This window comes from Pollachius pollachius (assembly GCF_949987615.1).
Source record: "Pollachius pollachius genome assembly, chromosome: 14".
Classification (NCBI taxonomy): domain Eukaryota; kingdom Metazoa; phylum Chordata; class Actinopteri; order Gadiformes; family Gadidae; genus Pollachius; species Pollachius pollachius.
Genome location: NC_136947.1, coordinates 17,265,247 through 17,280,258, shown reverse-complemented (window position 1 = coordinate 17,280,258; position 15,012 = coordinate 17,265,247). Strand labels below are relative to the sequence as shown.

Below are 15,012 nucleotides of genomic sequence, written 5' to 3'. Positions count from 1 at the left end.
GGGGCACAAGCGAATATTATTGTATTGCAAAGTCTGTTTTTTTAACAAGAAAACGGCCCTATACATAGATTTAAGGCCTTACATTGGCCCCATCTACTGGAAGGACAATGATCAAATTCGGATTCAAAACTCTGATGGCTATGATGTCCGATTCAGCTATGCAAGTTTGACTTTTGCATCAGTACTTCCCTCACACACAAAATAAAATTACATGGTTGACATTATTGTAAATTAAGCAAAATACAGATGGTAATTACAGATGTAGAAAGAAATAAGACCATGATGCTTTGAGCGATGGAACATAATGAACTGAGAATAAATTTAAAGTTCGGCATGCACTGTAAAAACCGACAGAAAAAAATAAACTAGAGCAAAATTTTCTTGCGAAATCCACAATTGACATTGTAATTTAAACAGTAAAAATAACAAATAACTTAAAGTAAATACAAAGAAAATTCATACCTTCCAACTACAGGGGTTATGTGCTGAAAGCTTTTCAAATCTATCTGATAGTTTTTAAACCCTAACGTGAAGGGGGTTTGTTTAAGGGTATGAAAGGTCCCGTAGATGAAGTCGAACACTTGCCTTTCCTGTATATATATATATATATATATATATATATATATATATATATATATATATATATACATATATACACATACATACATATCTATATATAGATATATATATATATATATATATACATATACACACATACATACATATCTATATATAGATATATATCTATATATACAAGTAATGTATTCATTTGACTTAAAAATGTCATGAATGTGTAATCTCTTTGCTGGGTTTGTCCAGAGGTAAGTCGTGTACGCTCCTAAAAACAGAGTACTGCTATCTTTCCCCAGGAGGAACCTCAACATAGAACTAAAGAACACTAACAGTGTGTACAAGTGTGCACACACTGTGTTGTGTATGTTTAAAAACTGGGTCACCTTCACAAAACAGGTGAGATACTTTGTATGTTCTTAACCGTAAATCAGTAAAAACAATCTTGCACAATGATCCACAAACAGTGATCTTAAAAATAAAAGCAGTGTTGAAATAGAGGAAACTATAACATAAACCATAACAGGTAAGCAAAAACATTTGTTTTAAAAGAGAGTACTTCCTTAACCGTCCTCTGGGGAGTGCTGTGGACCGTATTATGGGAACTGAGGAAAAAGTAATAACTTCAATAACAATGAATAGTATGAGATAGTTTTTTTGCACTTTATTTCCACGTGTTTGCCGTCTGGGAGATCGAGCGCGATGGAATCATGTCCAGAAGGTACTCCCTCTGACGAGCGTCGACGGTGGATGAGGTCTTATGGCCGGAAAGACTTGGGTTGACATAAGCCATGGTTACTCCTGTGGAAACAGGTAAACCCGCGAAACATTAGCTCTGAACATGGAACTTAAGTGGTTGTCTATTTAAGTTAATCTGTTATTATATATAAGGTCCATCCATCCACCTATATCAATCTCTTTATCTATATAAGTAGCACACACACACACACACACACACACACACACACACACACACACACACACACACACACACACACACACACACACACAACAACTCACATGTGTACACACATCCACCCAGAAAATGTAAATATGAACATTGGCAGAATAACTACTTGTAATCTTACACCATGTACCTTATTAGAACAACTGGTTATCCTACACCTTGTATTTTATAAGAAAAAAACTAAGTAGGGATACTGCAAAATGAAGGAAGAAACCAAACCACCAAGAGGGGCTAAGGTAGGAGAAGAAGAGATTGAGGGAGTTGTTTTTGCCATGTCCGAAAACACGTCTCCTGTACAAAATCACATCCACCGCATGGAAATACACTATGGTACGACTCCTCGTTGTATTTGACGTTTTAAAAAAAAAGCACAGGACTTTTGTTTTTGGACGAGACAAGAAACGGACAGTTTAGAGAGCAGAGGTCGCAGGGGCCAGTGAGGTCGGCGGGCTGGGGTTAAGAGTGAGTCTACCTGTGTGGCTGTCGCTCTGCTTCTTCCATGCACTGGCTGATGCACTAGCTCCGTGTCCGCTGACACTGCTTCTGCCGCTGATCCCCCTGCTGCTCACCTTTAAGCTCTGGGCAGAGGGGCGGGACACATGGGCATGCTTACCAGGCCGGTTGACCAAGGCCGCGGCTGCTACTGCACTCTGCAGCTGGGAGGAGGAGGAGAACGAGTGGGGGACTCCCCTCACCCCCATGGACGAAACAGTGCCTCTGGACAGCTGGCCCTGAGGGCTCTGGAGAGGGGAGAGGGGAAGATCAAGGATCCAAAGCAGCAAAGGTAGGGAGAGAGAAGGCAGCACAAACGAAAACATGAATTGTATAGAATTAGAATTTAGCTATGCAATGGAGACACAGGATTTCTGTACACAAACAATGTTAACAGTTTATCAAATACATATTTAATTGACAGGGTGGCAAATACAGAGTATAGACATAAACATAAAAGAAGATGTACCTGCTTGATGCTGGAAGAGTGGTGGTGAACAATGTTCTGTCCTCTACTATGCTGGTGATGGTGCTGATGCTGCATGGAGGACACCCTCGCCTGGACTTGCTTCAGCTGCTGTGCGCCCAGCTGGTCTGCCTTCATCGATGGGGATGAGGAAGAGGAGGAGGAAGTGGAGGAGGTGCTGTGGGAGACCGGGGAGGCTGACTGCTGAAGGATACGCTGCTCTATTTCCTGCTCCTGCTGCAGGGCCTTCACGAACGCAGCTTTGAGCCTATTGGTGTGCTCTGCTTTCAAAGCCTTCTTCTGATTGGATGACATACAGTCCTCACAGAGGATGGTCCCACCCTTTGCCTTGTCCTGCCTCCAGCGGCAGGTGAAGTCGGTGCTGCACTGGGTGCAGGTGAAGGGTTCTCTGGGATTAAGCTTAGATGTTGCAACACCCGTCTTTCCTAAGATAGACAGAAACAGGAAACCAAGGGGCTTTGTCAGTTAAGATAACATGGGAAACATATTTGTACGAAAGATTGAATCATCCTGCTAATTGTATACATATAATAAGAGAGAAAAGCAAGCAACTGTGATGTACCTCTGTGGATAGTATCAAGCAGATTTTGTACCACTTCTTCCAATCCCACCAGGTAGATGAATTCATTATTTGCAGCTGAGGGCAAGAAGTTGAATTCTGGCGCAGGGGGTTTTGGTGGAGGAATCTCCAAGAGGGTCTTTTCCAATTGTTTGCGCAGGGCCAGTTTAGCAGCAGCCTGGCGGCTTGCTGGGGTATCATTTATATTGACCACAGACATGTTGCTGCTTCCTGACTGGGATGTCATAGAGGAGGCCTTTAAGTTGGTTGACGATGCCTTTGGGAATGGAACAATTATATTGGTTAATAGGTATAACAGATAACAGGTTATAATTTGTAAAAGCCCTTATCTGGACGGTCAATGACTATTAACATATCAAACCTATTGCGTTACAAAAAAAAACTAGAATCAATTTAATGTAACCATCATAAACAATCAGTCAAGTTACTTGTATTTCTTTAAACAAAACTTTTCACATGTCCTACTTTAGTTGATTTGGCTTCAATTTTGCAGAAAAAGTTGGTGATGGGTATCTGGGCCATATTAACACAGCGCTGGTCAGTCAGTCAAGGTGGTGGTTTTTCTTGCCGTTACTTGCTAACCACTTTAAGTTAAACCAGCTTGTATTAGCAAAGTACCCGTAGCTTTAGTAGCTCGGAAATCGACCAAGATTTTGTTCATTTGTTGTCCTATTGCTTTATGTAAAAACGTTCAAGAAATGAAATATTTCAGCTGCAGTTTTCTCTCAGAGTCACACCGTCTTTCTGAAGTTTAGTTCGCTACGTTAAGGGCTGATTATGGTCCCACGTTGACGCAACGCAAGGACCATGCAGAGTCGCTTGTTGCCTCGACGGAAGGTTAACATTTTTGGGCACGTCAGGCCCTTGCGGTGGACGCAAGGAGGTACCGCAAGGACGTAACAGGCCCGTAACCCCCTTGCGTTGCGTGAACGTGGGACCATAATCAGCCCCAGTAACTTCTATATATCAACACGTCCATGTGAGCGCTTGGACGAAGATCTGTTCAAATACGGCAACCCGGTTTAAGAGCGTCCGCATTTTTTTTTGTCCTTCATCTTTAGACCAAATCACATTCATAACACATTCAGTAGCGCAATCGCAGATTCAAACAGACGTCTGTTTTATACAAACATCACTCATTATTGAATATGCAACAAGTTGTTTGATATCTAAAATATCCAGTCTTTTCAAAAATTATGGGGAAAATACAAATGGGTTATTAATGGTAATGAATGGTAATGACAGAACCTTGCCACTTGTAAACTATCGTATGATCAAATTATACAGAATGTGAATTATTTTGACTATCAATGAATACCACCTAATTTAAATAAAAAACTATATTAAAAATTGATATAATTATGATATTAGCTTGTATTTCCACACAATTGTGGTTGAGTGCGTTTTCCGCATATCTTAACTTTGAACGACCACATACCTGTGACATATTGACTAGCAAGTTAGTATTGCCAACATTGCCAACCCTAACGAGGCCTGACTGGCCCATACCCCTTTGGCCCTGGGAGCCGGGAGCTGAGATTCTGGTCCCCAGCAGCAAGGGAGGGGGGCCTGAACCAGGGCCACCAGAAGCAGCCAACTGGTGCTGGTGCTGCTGCTGCTGCTGCTGCTGCTGCTGACGGAGAGCCTGGATCTGCTGTGGAGAAACAGAGATGGGCTAACCAGGAAAACAAAAAGGAAGGACACCCAGAGCCCAGAGGGGGACAGCACAGGGAAGCGAGGGCAGAGCAGGTGGGGGAAGAGGGGTACATTGATAGCACCATAGCAGGGTAGACCACAGAGACAGACACAAGAGACAGACAGACAAAGCAAAATAAAATAAGCCATGGCTTTTAAGTCTTTCACATTTCTTTGCCACCCAGTGTACACTACCAGACTCAATTGATATTGCTTTGAAATATGGGAAATTTTGCTTTGGTAGTTATTTAAATGATCAAATGCTGATGTAAATGTGTCTTACCTGAGCCCCTCTCACAAGAGGCGGCATGATGATCTGGGAGCCATGCTTGGACGACAACTGCTGCCCGCCTCGCACTAGAGGGGGGGGGATAACCGTCCCCGAACTACGACCTGTCGCAATCTGTGGGGGGGGAGGAACAAAAGGTTATTTGCTTTCTTTTTACATGAGATATATAGAGACGGATAGATAGATAGATGCACTATTTGTGTGTGTAGGTTTGTCAAGCGACCACTGACCTGTTGGGAGAGCTTATTCCCTGTAATGGTTCCCCGGATCAGGGGGGGGGGAGCGGCGGAGCCGGACAGGCCCGAGGGCTGGGAGAGGAACGACAGAGGAGAAGAATGGTCATAAATCACCCTATAGGAATATGCAAGGCGTGATGATGTTGCTCACGACGGTGTGCGTGTGTGTGTGCGCACGTGTGTGTTTACCTTTTGAAGTGTGTCCTTCTGGATCTGACTCTGTCTGAGTTTCTTAAGCAGCACCAGTTTGGCCTCCTCCAGCCTGAGCTCCTCTTTCAGCTGCTTAATGATGCGCTCCCTCTCCTCTGGGCTGCTCTTCTGCACAAGCACACACACAAACACACCCCCACAAGACCATAACATCAATTAGTAACTCCGGTCATGCTACAGTGGACGGGGGTGGTAGAGCTGTGCAGTGGTGGCAGCGTGCAGATACTGGTAAGAATACAAATACACAACACGTCGGCTATGTTTAGAGGACCACAGATAGTGTACAAGAGCCTGTGCGTGCTTTCTATGTATTTGTCAAATATGTTGCTCGTCATCATAGTTAGATCTAATTTTATTTTCTGAGTCAAGAGAGGACAGTAGGTTGTCACAGCAGAAAGTATGAACAGCCTGAATTTACTAAATAAATGGTATAAGACGAAAGCAAAAAGAGAAATGGAGAATCAAGGCATAAATGTAAACATTAGAATCTTCCATACGTTCATGAGATATATCCCCATGTTCCCCGTATGTACTCGGCATCAGCAGGTGATACTCCTAAACTGGACTCAACGTAGCTCTACATTAGGTAGGCCATGCCACAATATACAATATAAAAAATGACCCCTCATTGGTAATACACCTGTGATTTGAGTTACATTTCAATGTAATTTTGCCATTTATCAGTTACTTTTATCAAAAGGATCTTATATTATAACCAGGTTATGAGACGAGGTCATGCCAAAAAGGTAAGCTACAAACAATCAGGGGATCGAACACGGTAACCTTTGGGCTTGGAGTGACGTAACCTGGCTACTCTCTGGTCTTATTTGGTCTGGGGAATGGGGAGTGAAGCTTGGTTGTGCACATGCTTAGACACATGTGATGGGTTACCATTACCATGAGCAGATCGGTGTCCAACTCCTTGAAGTGGCTCAGGCCGTTCATTGGTGGACTGGAAGAGTCATTGTCTGATAGGATGATGACGTCGTCGTCATCGTCGTCATTGACTGGCGGACGCTTCTCTTTCTTGACGCTGCTGCTAACAGAGTCAACATGAAGCATTAAAAACATTAATTTCACAAGATTCCTCCCTCTTTACTCTAAACACACTTTAAGAACACATTTAGAGATGGAGACTAAGTTAGTGGCACTCATGACTCCGGCTAAATTCAATACTCCAAGTATTGATATCTTACGTGTCTCTGAAAGCCAAGTCAGGCCTTCTTTATATGTTTATTTTAAACTGCCGCTAATGCCAAGCCACATGTGGGGGAAGCTTTTAATAGAAACGGCATGGGTATAAATAGAATATGGTAGGTGGTAAAAGTTTTTCTTTATTCACAAGGGAAGGCTGGGTAAACTGGAAGGTAGCTAACTGTCAAACATTTAAGATGAATGACTTCATAGCATGCTTACACTTATGTCTCATTTGCAATTACTTTGATTAATATTAATCACAGGTATGGGGAGGTCTTTGAACAGACCCTCCTGTTTCAGAATGTGGGCATCAGTTTTAATGACATCAGGGCATGCAGATAATGCGGATGATTGGGCCAATTTACAGAGAGTCCGATCTCTCTCTTGACTGACCACTTAAAAACATAGTGGGGGTGTCCACGTTATTGGACTTTGAGTATTAGCGCTAGTCTATTGGGCCTAGCGACATCACTTCCTGTGGATTCATCACTACTCTTCCTTCACATGACAAAAAGTCATCATCACGTGTGTGTGTGTTGAGCCCCCTCCCACACTACCACCCTCCCCCCTGCTGTTCCTCACACCGTGGAAACCATGGCAACCCCCGGCTGGAACCGGTTTGTGACACACAGGCTTCATTTTGTGTGAGCGGACTTTTGGGGTTCAGGTGGAGAGCGGGGAAAATGGAGGGAGGCTGGGGGAACCTATAACATGAATACACACACCTACGCATGCACTTTCTATAAGCTGTAAAGTCTTGGCGCATGTACACATATGCAATGTGTTTCTTCCTTCTACGTCAAGGATCACCTCAAACTATATTTAGGGCTACATTTGTATCTTGAGTTAGTTAATGGGAGCTAAACACGAACGTGTTATTCTCACCCTTTTGAGGTGCTCATGTCCACAGGCTCCGCTGTCTGAACCTCCACTTTAATGGTGGCTTTCACCTCCCCGGCAGCCAGAATACCGCCAGACACCTTCGCTTCTGTCGGGCGGAGCCGGCTCCGGGGATCAACAATCACGGCGGGTTCTGCCTTTACCCTGCTGGCCCGGTCCTTTTGGTCAGTCCGATTGTCTGGGATGGGTTCAACCGACTGCGAGGTCGGTATCTGGGTCGGGGTCGGGTTCTGGGCCGGGGTCGGAGTCTGGATCTGGGTCTGGATTGGGGTCAGGGTCGGGGTCTGGATCGGGGTTAGGGTCTGGGTCTGGATGGGGGTCTTGATCGGAGTCTGGATCGGGGTCTTGATCAGAGTCTGGATGGGGGTCTGGATCGGAGTTGGGGTCTGCTCTGGGTCCTCCTTCGGCGGCGGAGTGGTTTCAGTCGGCACCGAAGGCAGCAGAAGCCGGTTCAGCGCAGGTTCCTCGCCACTCGCCGCGGCCTCAGGTTCAACCCGGGATGGACTCTGTTCATCAGTAAGTGCAGGGCTGACGTCATGGTTTGGTTGGGCAGACTGGTTTTCTGGCTCGAGGTCGTCCATCTTGGGCTTCTTGCTGTCGCTCTCGGTGTCGGACTGCTCGGAGGAGGCCGCCGGAGCGTCTTTCTCCAGCGCTCTCTTCTGGCTGCGTGTCTGGCGAACCGCCTCTTCAGACATCCTCCTGGGGAGAAGGAACAGATATCCACCTTTACTTAGCAGTTACAACCACACATGTGTTTTCTAATGCAGAATGCATACTGATCATTTGTGGGACAAAGGGGAATGTTTTTGCATCTGGGCCTCGACATCATGTGACATGCCCCAATGAAGATAAAACCATTGATATTCTTCATACAAATGAAATGCTGAGGTACAATCAGTTATGAGCAAATAAATGTCTAGAGATGGGCTGTCAGAAATAACACTAAAGATGTGTTGGTTTGGCAACAAAACCACTGGCATCAAGTCGTAAGCATAAGCGCAGGCCTTGAGAGAAACAGCTGGAACAGGTTATTCAGCAATATGTCTTTATTTTCTTTAAATGTTGAGGATATAAATCTTAAATATTTCTAAATGTGACAGAAGATACTTTGAACCTGTGTCTGTTTTAAGGGCCATATTTGAGCTTTAATCTTAAAGAACAAACATGACCGACAACGACAATGACAATGACTGTCTCTACCAAAGGTGGACGATAGAGACAATATACAAGACACAATGTTAGACTGCTGTAGCATGTTTGTGTAGTTGGACTCAGCGCAAGAATCTAAATAGACTAAGCTATTCCCATTCCAAGTGAATAAACAGAATGTATGACTAACCATAGCTGTATTTTAGACATCTCCCAAATGGGCTAACTAGATAGAATTCAACAGAAACATACCAATGTTACCAATGTAATAACACCCAGATTTGATACAGTTCCTCACATATTGTACATTTAGGGAGAAATGTCCTAACTTAACAACTTAAATGTTGCCCTTGAGGTTTCACACATTTCTGTGTCTGCTTAAAACTGATAATCGAGAGTGCATGAGTCACCACGCCACCTGAGTGCATGTGAAGTCCAATGCATTCTATACCGTCAGGAGCAGGGCACAAATCGGTGCACCTTCTGAAGACATCAGATTCACTGATCTGCAATGGAGACTGCTATTGAAAAGAGTGACATGCATTATCTGTGCCCTCGCAAGTGCTGGCTGACCTTGAATCAGCTACAGGTGATAAAAGCAGTAAGGCCTCTGACGACACCCATGGAGATGAATGTGGTCACTGTGGTGCTGCTCTTGAGTGCAGTGTAGGAAAGGTATTTTAATAAATAATTGACCCTAATATAGGAAATATAATCATTAAAATACACCAATAATGAAGTGTCTTTAATATGACTATAATTGTAACGCTATTTGATGGTAGTTTGGTCCACAGGGGTCCTCTCTCTAAAATGGCTTTACGACTGAGCTGATGGTTTTCGCACACACAAAACAGACTAAACGACATCATCCATCTCTCACACAAATGTATTGGACCAGGCATCAACATGGTGGCTCTTAAATCACATTCGGGCCCCTCACGAGAGGGTCTACATGGAGACACTGCTCACTGCCTTAAACGGTTCAAACAATCGGAGAACAAAGTCACATTATTACACAAACGGAGCAGAGTGAGGTGATGTCCCCTCATACGGCCTCAATGAGCCCCCCGTGCCACCAAACCACGATTATAAAGAGACCACTCATTGGTCTCCCGGAACCACAGTGCACCCAACAACGCAATACAGGAAGCTGTGTGTTGAGGGGGGAAAACGGTTAACCCTTTCTGTTTGGACTAGTTTTCAGTGGCATACTCTGTACTACACAGCCCTGCCCCACCCCCCCTTCTTAAAATAGTTATGGTGGCGAGCCCACGTTACCACCAACCGAACCGGACCAGCGAAGGAGAACCCACTTGAAACCCAACAGAAACGCCTCATACCCAGTGGCTAGGTTGGGGGTGGTCATTTATTTGGATATTTATTTCTAATTACCTTGATATCATTGAGATACATATGACATGCCCCTTCCCAGGATTTGGTGGGACACACAAAGCACTTTTTTTTTTCCTGAGAACCAGTTTAAACCGGTCAGCCAGTGTGTGTGTGTGTGTGTGTGTGTTTGTGTATGTGGCTGTGTGTGTGTGCGTGTGTGTGTATGTCGCTGGGTGTATGTGTGTGTGATTGTATGCGGCTATGTGTGGCTTTGCACGTGTGGCTTTGCACGTGTGGCTGTGTGTGTGTGTGTGTGTGTGTGACTGTGGCTGTGTGTGTGTGTGTGTGTGTGTGTGTGTGGCTATGTGTGTGTGTGCTTGTGTGTGACTGTAAGAGAGGGGAGCCGAGGCAGGTTTTAACCCTTTAGGTCCAGGATCAGACGTTGGGCTCCGACGTTGGCGGTAATTATACAGTCTGTGGAGCTGGGTGGAGAAGGGGATTGGGGTGAACTACATTCTGTGTGGATCGGAGGGAAGGTGGTGGAGGAGGATAGAAGGGGTGATGGAGATGGGATGCCATTGCAGTACTCACAATCTTACAAGCCATGAACTAATTTCAAATGCCTCTTTGTTAGTTGTGTTGATCTCAAGTATAGCTTCAGGTTCACTACCTAGAACACTCCCTACACCCAACCGAACCAGATCAACCCCTGCAGACCACCCCTTCTTCTCTCCCCCCCCCCCCCCTCCCAACCTCACACGTACATGGACCCTATCTTTGTAACCGGGTAGACCAGGATGGCTGACAGGTTTCAGATGTCATCTGCATGGAAGCTCAACTACATTTCTCACACACACACACACACACACACACACACACACACACACACACAGGAAAAGGCAGATATTGACACTGATGGTTTCTCATTTTTCAATTTCAACATCATTATTACCAACTCATGACCTCTTACCGATACAAAAATTCCACAAATCTCATGGCACAATCACAACGTGCATCGTCATTTTTGTTCTGTTATGCGTCCGCCGTCCATGATGCCTGAACCTGACGAATTATTTGTTTATGACTTTTTCTTGAAAATATCTTTGTAAGGCTTGAAATGTCAAAACGTTTACCGTTGTTTATCAACCTTAGTGCAGGCCTAGCATCTGCAAATATTTACACAGCGAAAACATACTCATAATTCAATAAATACCATATTCACACACACCATACAAAGCTCTGTATGATTCACCTTCACACGGGTTCATCAAGCATATTGTTACTTCTATCACGATGTTACATGCACTACCTTGTGGCTAAAAGTTGGGGAGGCCTCTTTTGACTGTTTGCATCCTTAGACTAAACAGATGGCAAGCTAGAGGGGAGGGTATTAAACAGAAAGATACATGATATAAGTTTTCTGTGGCCTTCATCTGCCCTGTGAGGCATGTGTATGGGTTAATCAAGACATATCGTAGACTAAATAAGATGGCAGGGGATACATAGAGGATGACTAACAGTAAACCCCTGTCTTCCAACTTCTCTACATTTACACTTAGGCTGACCCAGAGCTGAGCAGTACCAGCTAGACCCTGCTAGACACCTGCCCTGCCATCTTAAGGCACTAGGTGATTGGCTTTAGCTTAAAAATGTGTGTATCTGACATCTTACATGTATCTATAAAGTGTGTGGGTGTCTAATCTATATCTATATCGAGATATATATAGATAGATGTAGGGAAAGACACATACAAGCATATGTGTGGATGTGTGTGCGTTGTAGTCACGAAGTGCTGACCAAGCGCTTGGCCTGTGACCCCTAAAGTCATGTGCAGAGGCTCACAATGTGGCAAACCGATGAGCCTTTCCAGAACAGAGGCTCATTACACAACGACTCGGATTGGCTTTTTTCTGAATGTAAACATTGGGGTAGGTATTCCTGGAAAGCAAACAGGGCGGAAAGACTGGTTGTGGGGACTTAACCATATCATAGTATGGAGCAGAGACGGGGTACAGCAAAATGTGAAAGATAAGGGTTTAAAAGGAGCACATACAAAAAAGAGATCAAGAACCATTTTAATCAACTTTTCAATAAATGGCTGCGCGTTGTTCCAACCCGTCCGACATAATGGCATTGAGAAGTGCCTCAGGCCCTAACTGAAGCCAACCTGCATTGTGCTCACAGTGGTGCTCGATCAACACAGCAACCCAGGGACCTATTGTTATCTTCAAATGATGCCTTTCAGGGCCATTGTTTAGATGGACGGACATTGTTCTTTCTAGATTCTAAAAAAAAATGGAAGTGGCAGAAAATGGGCTCTTTGCCCATTCTTTTCCAGTTAAATGTGATCAATAAACGACATCCTACATATTTATGCATCCTGTATCATATGTCAATATATAACGGTTAATGATGCGCACGAGCGTGTTGTCTCCACGCTTTAATATCTTGTTTTTGTCCATTGCCTCTTCATCAGCATACTCACAACACCAGACCACGCTCCATTATCCGGCGCCGGATAAACTGTTGTTACTTCTTTATAAAACGGATATATATAGAACAGCCCTTTTGTATAAATAGCAAACGCAAAAATAGTTTTCCATTTCCTTTCAAAATGCCATTAAAACAAACAGTCGTTGCTTACATGGCCTATGGTCGTAACAGTTCTGACAACAGTGTTATGATAGTTACACTGTAATTATCATCTTGTAATGTTGAAAGCTGAATCATCAAATGTTAATCTGTCATGCTTTGGGGTTGAAACCATGTAGAAGAAACGAATAGTATTAACAGGAGTCATGTACTACAGCTTTGTCGGAGCAAAGGGACGAGCTCCGTCTCGAGAGGAAATGTGTGTGCGTGCATCTGGCCGCGCGAGAGGAAGAGTTCGTGTGTGTGCGTTCAGCTTTAAGAGGAGGAAGACTCCGGTTGTCACAGCGAAGTATGAAGATCAGCTACCAGATACAGAACCAACACTGGTGGTGCCACGGGGCTGAAACCAGACTGTAACGACCACCATTACACTATCTATTAATCCGTGGAGACGGATCCCTTTAAAAAGTAAACCCAGCCCACCCTGCGAGACCACCCGGCGTCCTCCGAACAGCTCAGCCGCTCCGGAGGAGCCGACTGTGTGATTAGTTAGCGAGCTAACACTACACATATCACACAACAAAACATCAACCCAGCTTAGCTCGGAAAGCAGTTTATCACAATCATCTGACCTTGCTATGCTAGCAAGTTCACAGTGGACACCCACAAAAGTGATAAATAACACCCAGGTCCACAGCACCATTGCCCTCGGATTGCATGACCCATACCAACCAGAACCGAATCCGAATCTCTTGAGTACATCTGAAAAACCGGGGAATGGTGCGATTAGGGCAAACTTTCATCCCACTCTCCTCAAGTGTGTAATGTTAGGCCGCTTGACTGACTGTTTCCCCCGGGTATCCTCTCCGAATAAGAACGGTGAAGTCAGAAACTCGGATCAACTACCGGCCGACTGGGATTGAGCATATCAACAATGCATCGATGACGACCTAACGTAATTACCCTTACCTCATTCAACGACTTGTGAATAACAACATCCAAGTCCAGATGGGATGTATACATGGTAGCGTATATAGAGAAAAACAGCACAAACGATACATTCGTGTCGAACCCCCCACCCGCCCTCCCTCGCTCAACCTTTGGCTCTGCGGAGAAGTGTTACTTTTCAGCAGCCCATCAGCTCCTCTATCGTCACAGATAGGTGGAGGAAAACCTGGCTCCTCGCGACGAGTCCGAATAAAAGGCTTCCCTCAATCCAGCCACAGAAAAACTTCAGATACACCTAAGTCAACTTACTCGGTCGATTTGGGACCCGTTCTCCCCCGATGGTCGACCAGGGGATCTTTTATCTGCAATTAACCTCGATAAATCGTTGCTTTTTAAAAATCCAGGGGATATCCTCTTTTTTTCGGCCCTCCCCGCTGCCGCCTCTGTTGCCAAATAATGCGCCTCAACACACATGGAGCCGCTGCGTCCTCTTTAGTGGGCATGCGCACCTCAACATACCAGGGCGACCACAGCACATAATATAACCAGTGACTGACCACCATGGGGCAAAATAAGCCTGGATATGCCAGTGGTCCTTGGCACCTTATTTTGTCTCATGTCGATACCACAGACCCAGGACAAGTGTCGCATTTGTGCCGAGATACCTGCACAAGACCCACAGGGTTTTATTTGTATTGATGATGTATCAAAAAATGCACCCTCCTGTCAGGTGATATCCTTATCAAGTATCACCATCAAGGCTTAAATCTGAATAGAATTGAAGCAGGCGTTCACCTCCACTGGCTGCACTGTCGTTTGCACACACACATGCACGCACGCGCATACACACTATCACATGCACGCCCAGGCAGGCACACGCACGTCTCCTTCAGTTTGATGTTGTGTCTGGAGGATGACGTGTTCGCAAAAGCTCATCAGCTTCATACTGCCCTACCTTAAAATGCTCAAAAAATCTGAAGTTAAATTTGTGTCGTCAGATTTGATGGTTCTCCCATTCCATCACTCCATCCACGACCCCCCCCCCCCCCCCCTCCATCTGCTGCCACAGATGAGTGAAGTCTGCTTACAAACCCCAACCTTTCAGTCTGACCCATCCTCGACTCACCAAAACGATAAGTTCCTCAGACCAAAGCCAATTAGTATTGAATGACAATTGTCCTGAGTGCCTAATGGCCAATGGTGACGGTTCTTAAATATACAAATATTAAATAATAGAGACGCCACCGACTGTAGTCTTGTAGACCTAGCATATCTGTGTTGCTGTTTTTCTTTTTATTTGTAAAGATGGCAATAGAAAAGAATGCCTGAAAAGGCCTTCATATATTTTGCTTATAGCTTTTAAAATAA

The 15,012-nt window shown here is 44.6% G+C and overlaps 1 protein-coding gene across 5 annotated transcripts; it reads right to left on the bottom strand.

Annotated features, from left to right (window-relative positions):
- Positions 1 to 773: 773 nt before the first annotated feature.
- LOC307085543 (transcriptional repressor p66-alpha) lies at positions 774 to 14,089 on the bottom strand. Of its 5 annotated transcripts, none has more exons than XM_079750362.1 (11): positions 13,954 to 14,089; positions 7,609 to 8,322; positions 6,424 to 6,565; positions 5,506 to 5,634; positions 5,311 to 5,388; positions 5,075 to 5,194; positions 4,535 to 4,771; positions 3,079 to 3,352; positions 2,499 to 2,941; positions 2,010 to 2,277; positions 774 to 1,371 (listed from the first exon to the last, which is right to left on the bottom strand). In XM_079750362.1, the coding sequence occupies exons 2-11, from the start codon at positions 8,316 to 8,318 to the stop codon at positions 1,235 to 1,237; spliced, it is 2,538 nt and encodes an 845-aa protein (XP_079606488.1). In that variant the 5' UTR covers positions 8,319 to 8,322; positions 13,954 to 14,089; the 3' UTR covers positions 774 to 1,234. The 5 variants fall into 5 exon arrangements, with proteins under 5 accessions (XP_079606488.1, XP_079606490.1, XP_079606492.1 ...); XM_079750364.1 differs by having other exon boundaries at positions 4,535 to 4,750; XM_079750366.1 differs by having other exon boundaries at positions 4,535 to 4,747.
- Between the last annotated feature and the right edge of the window lie 923 nt (positions 14,090 to 15,012).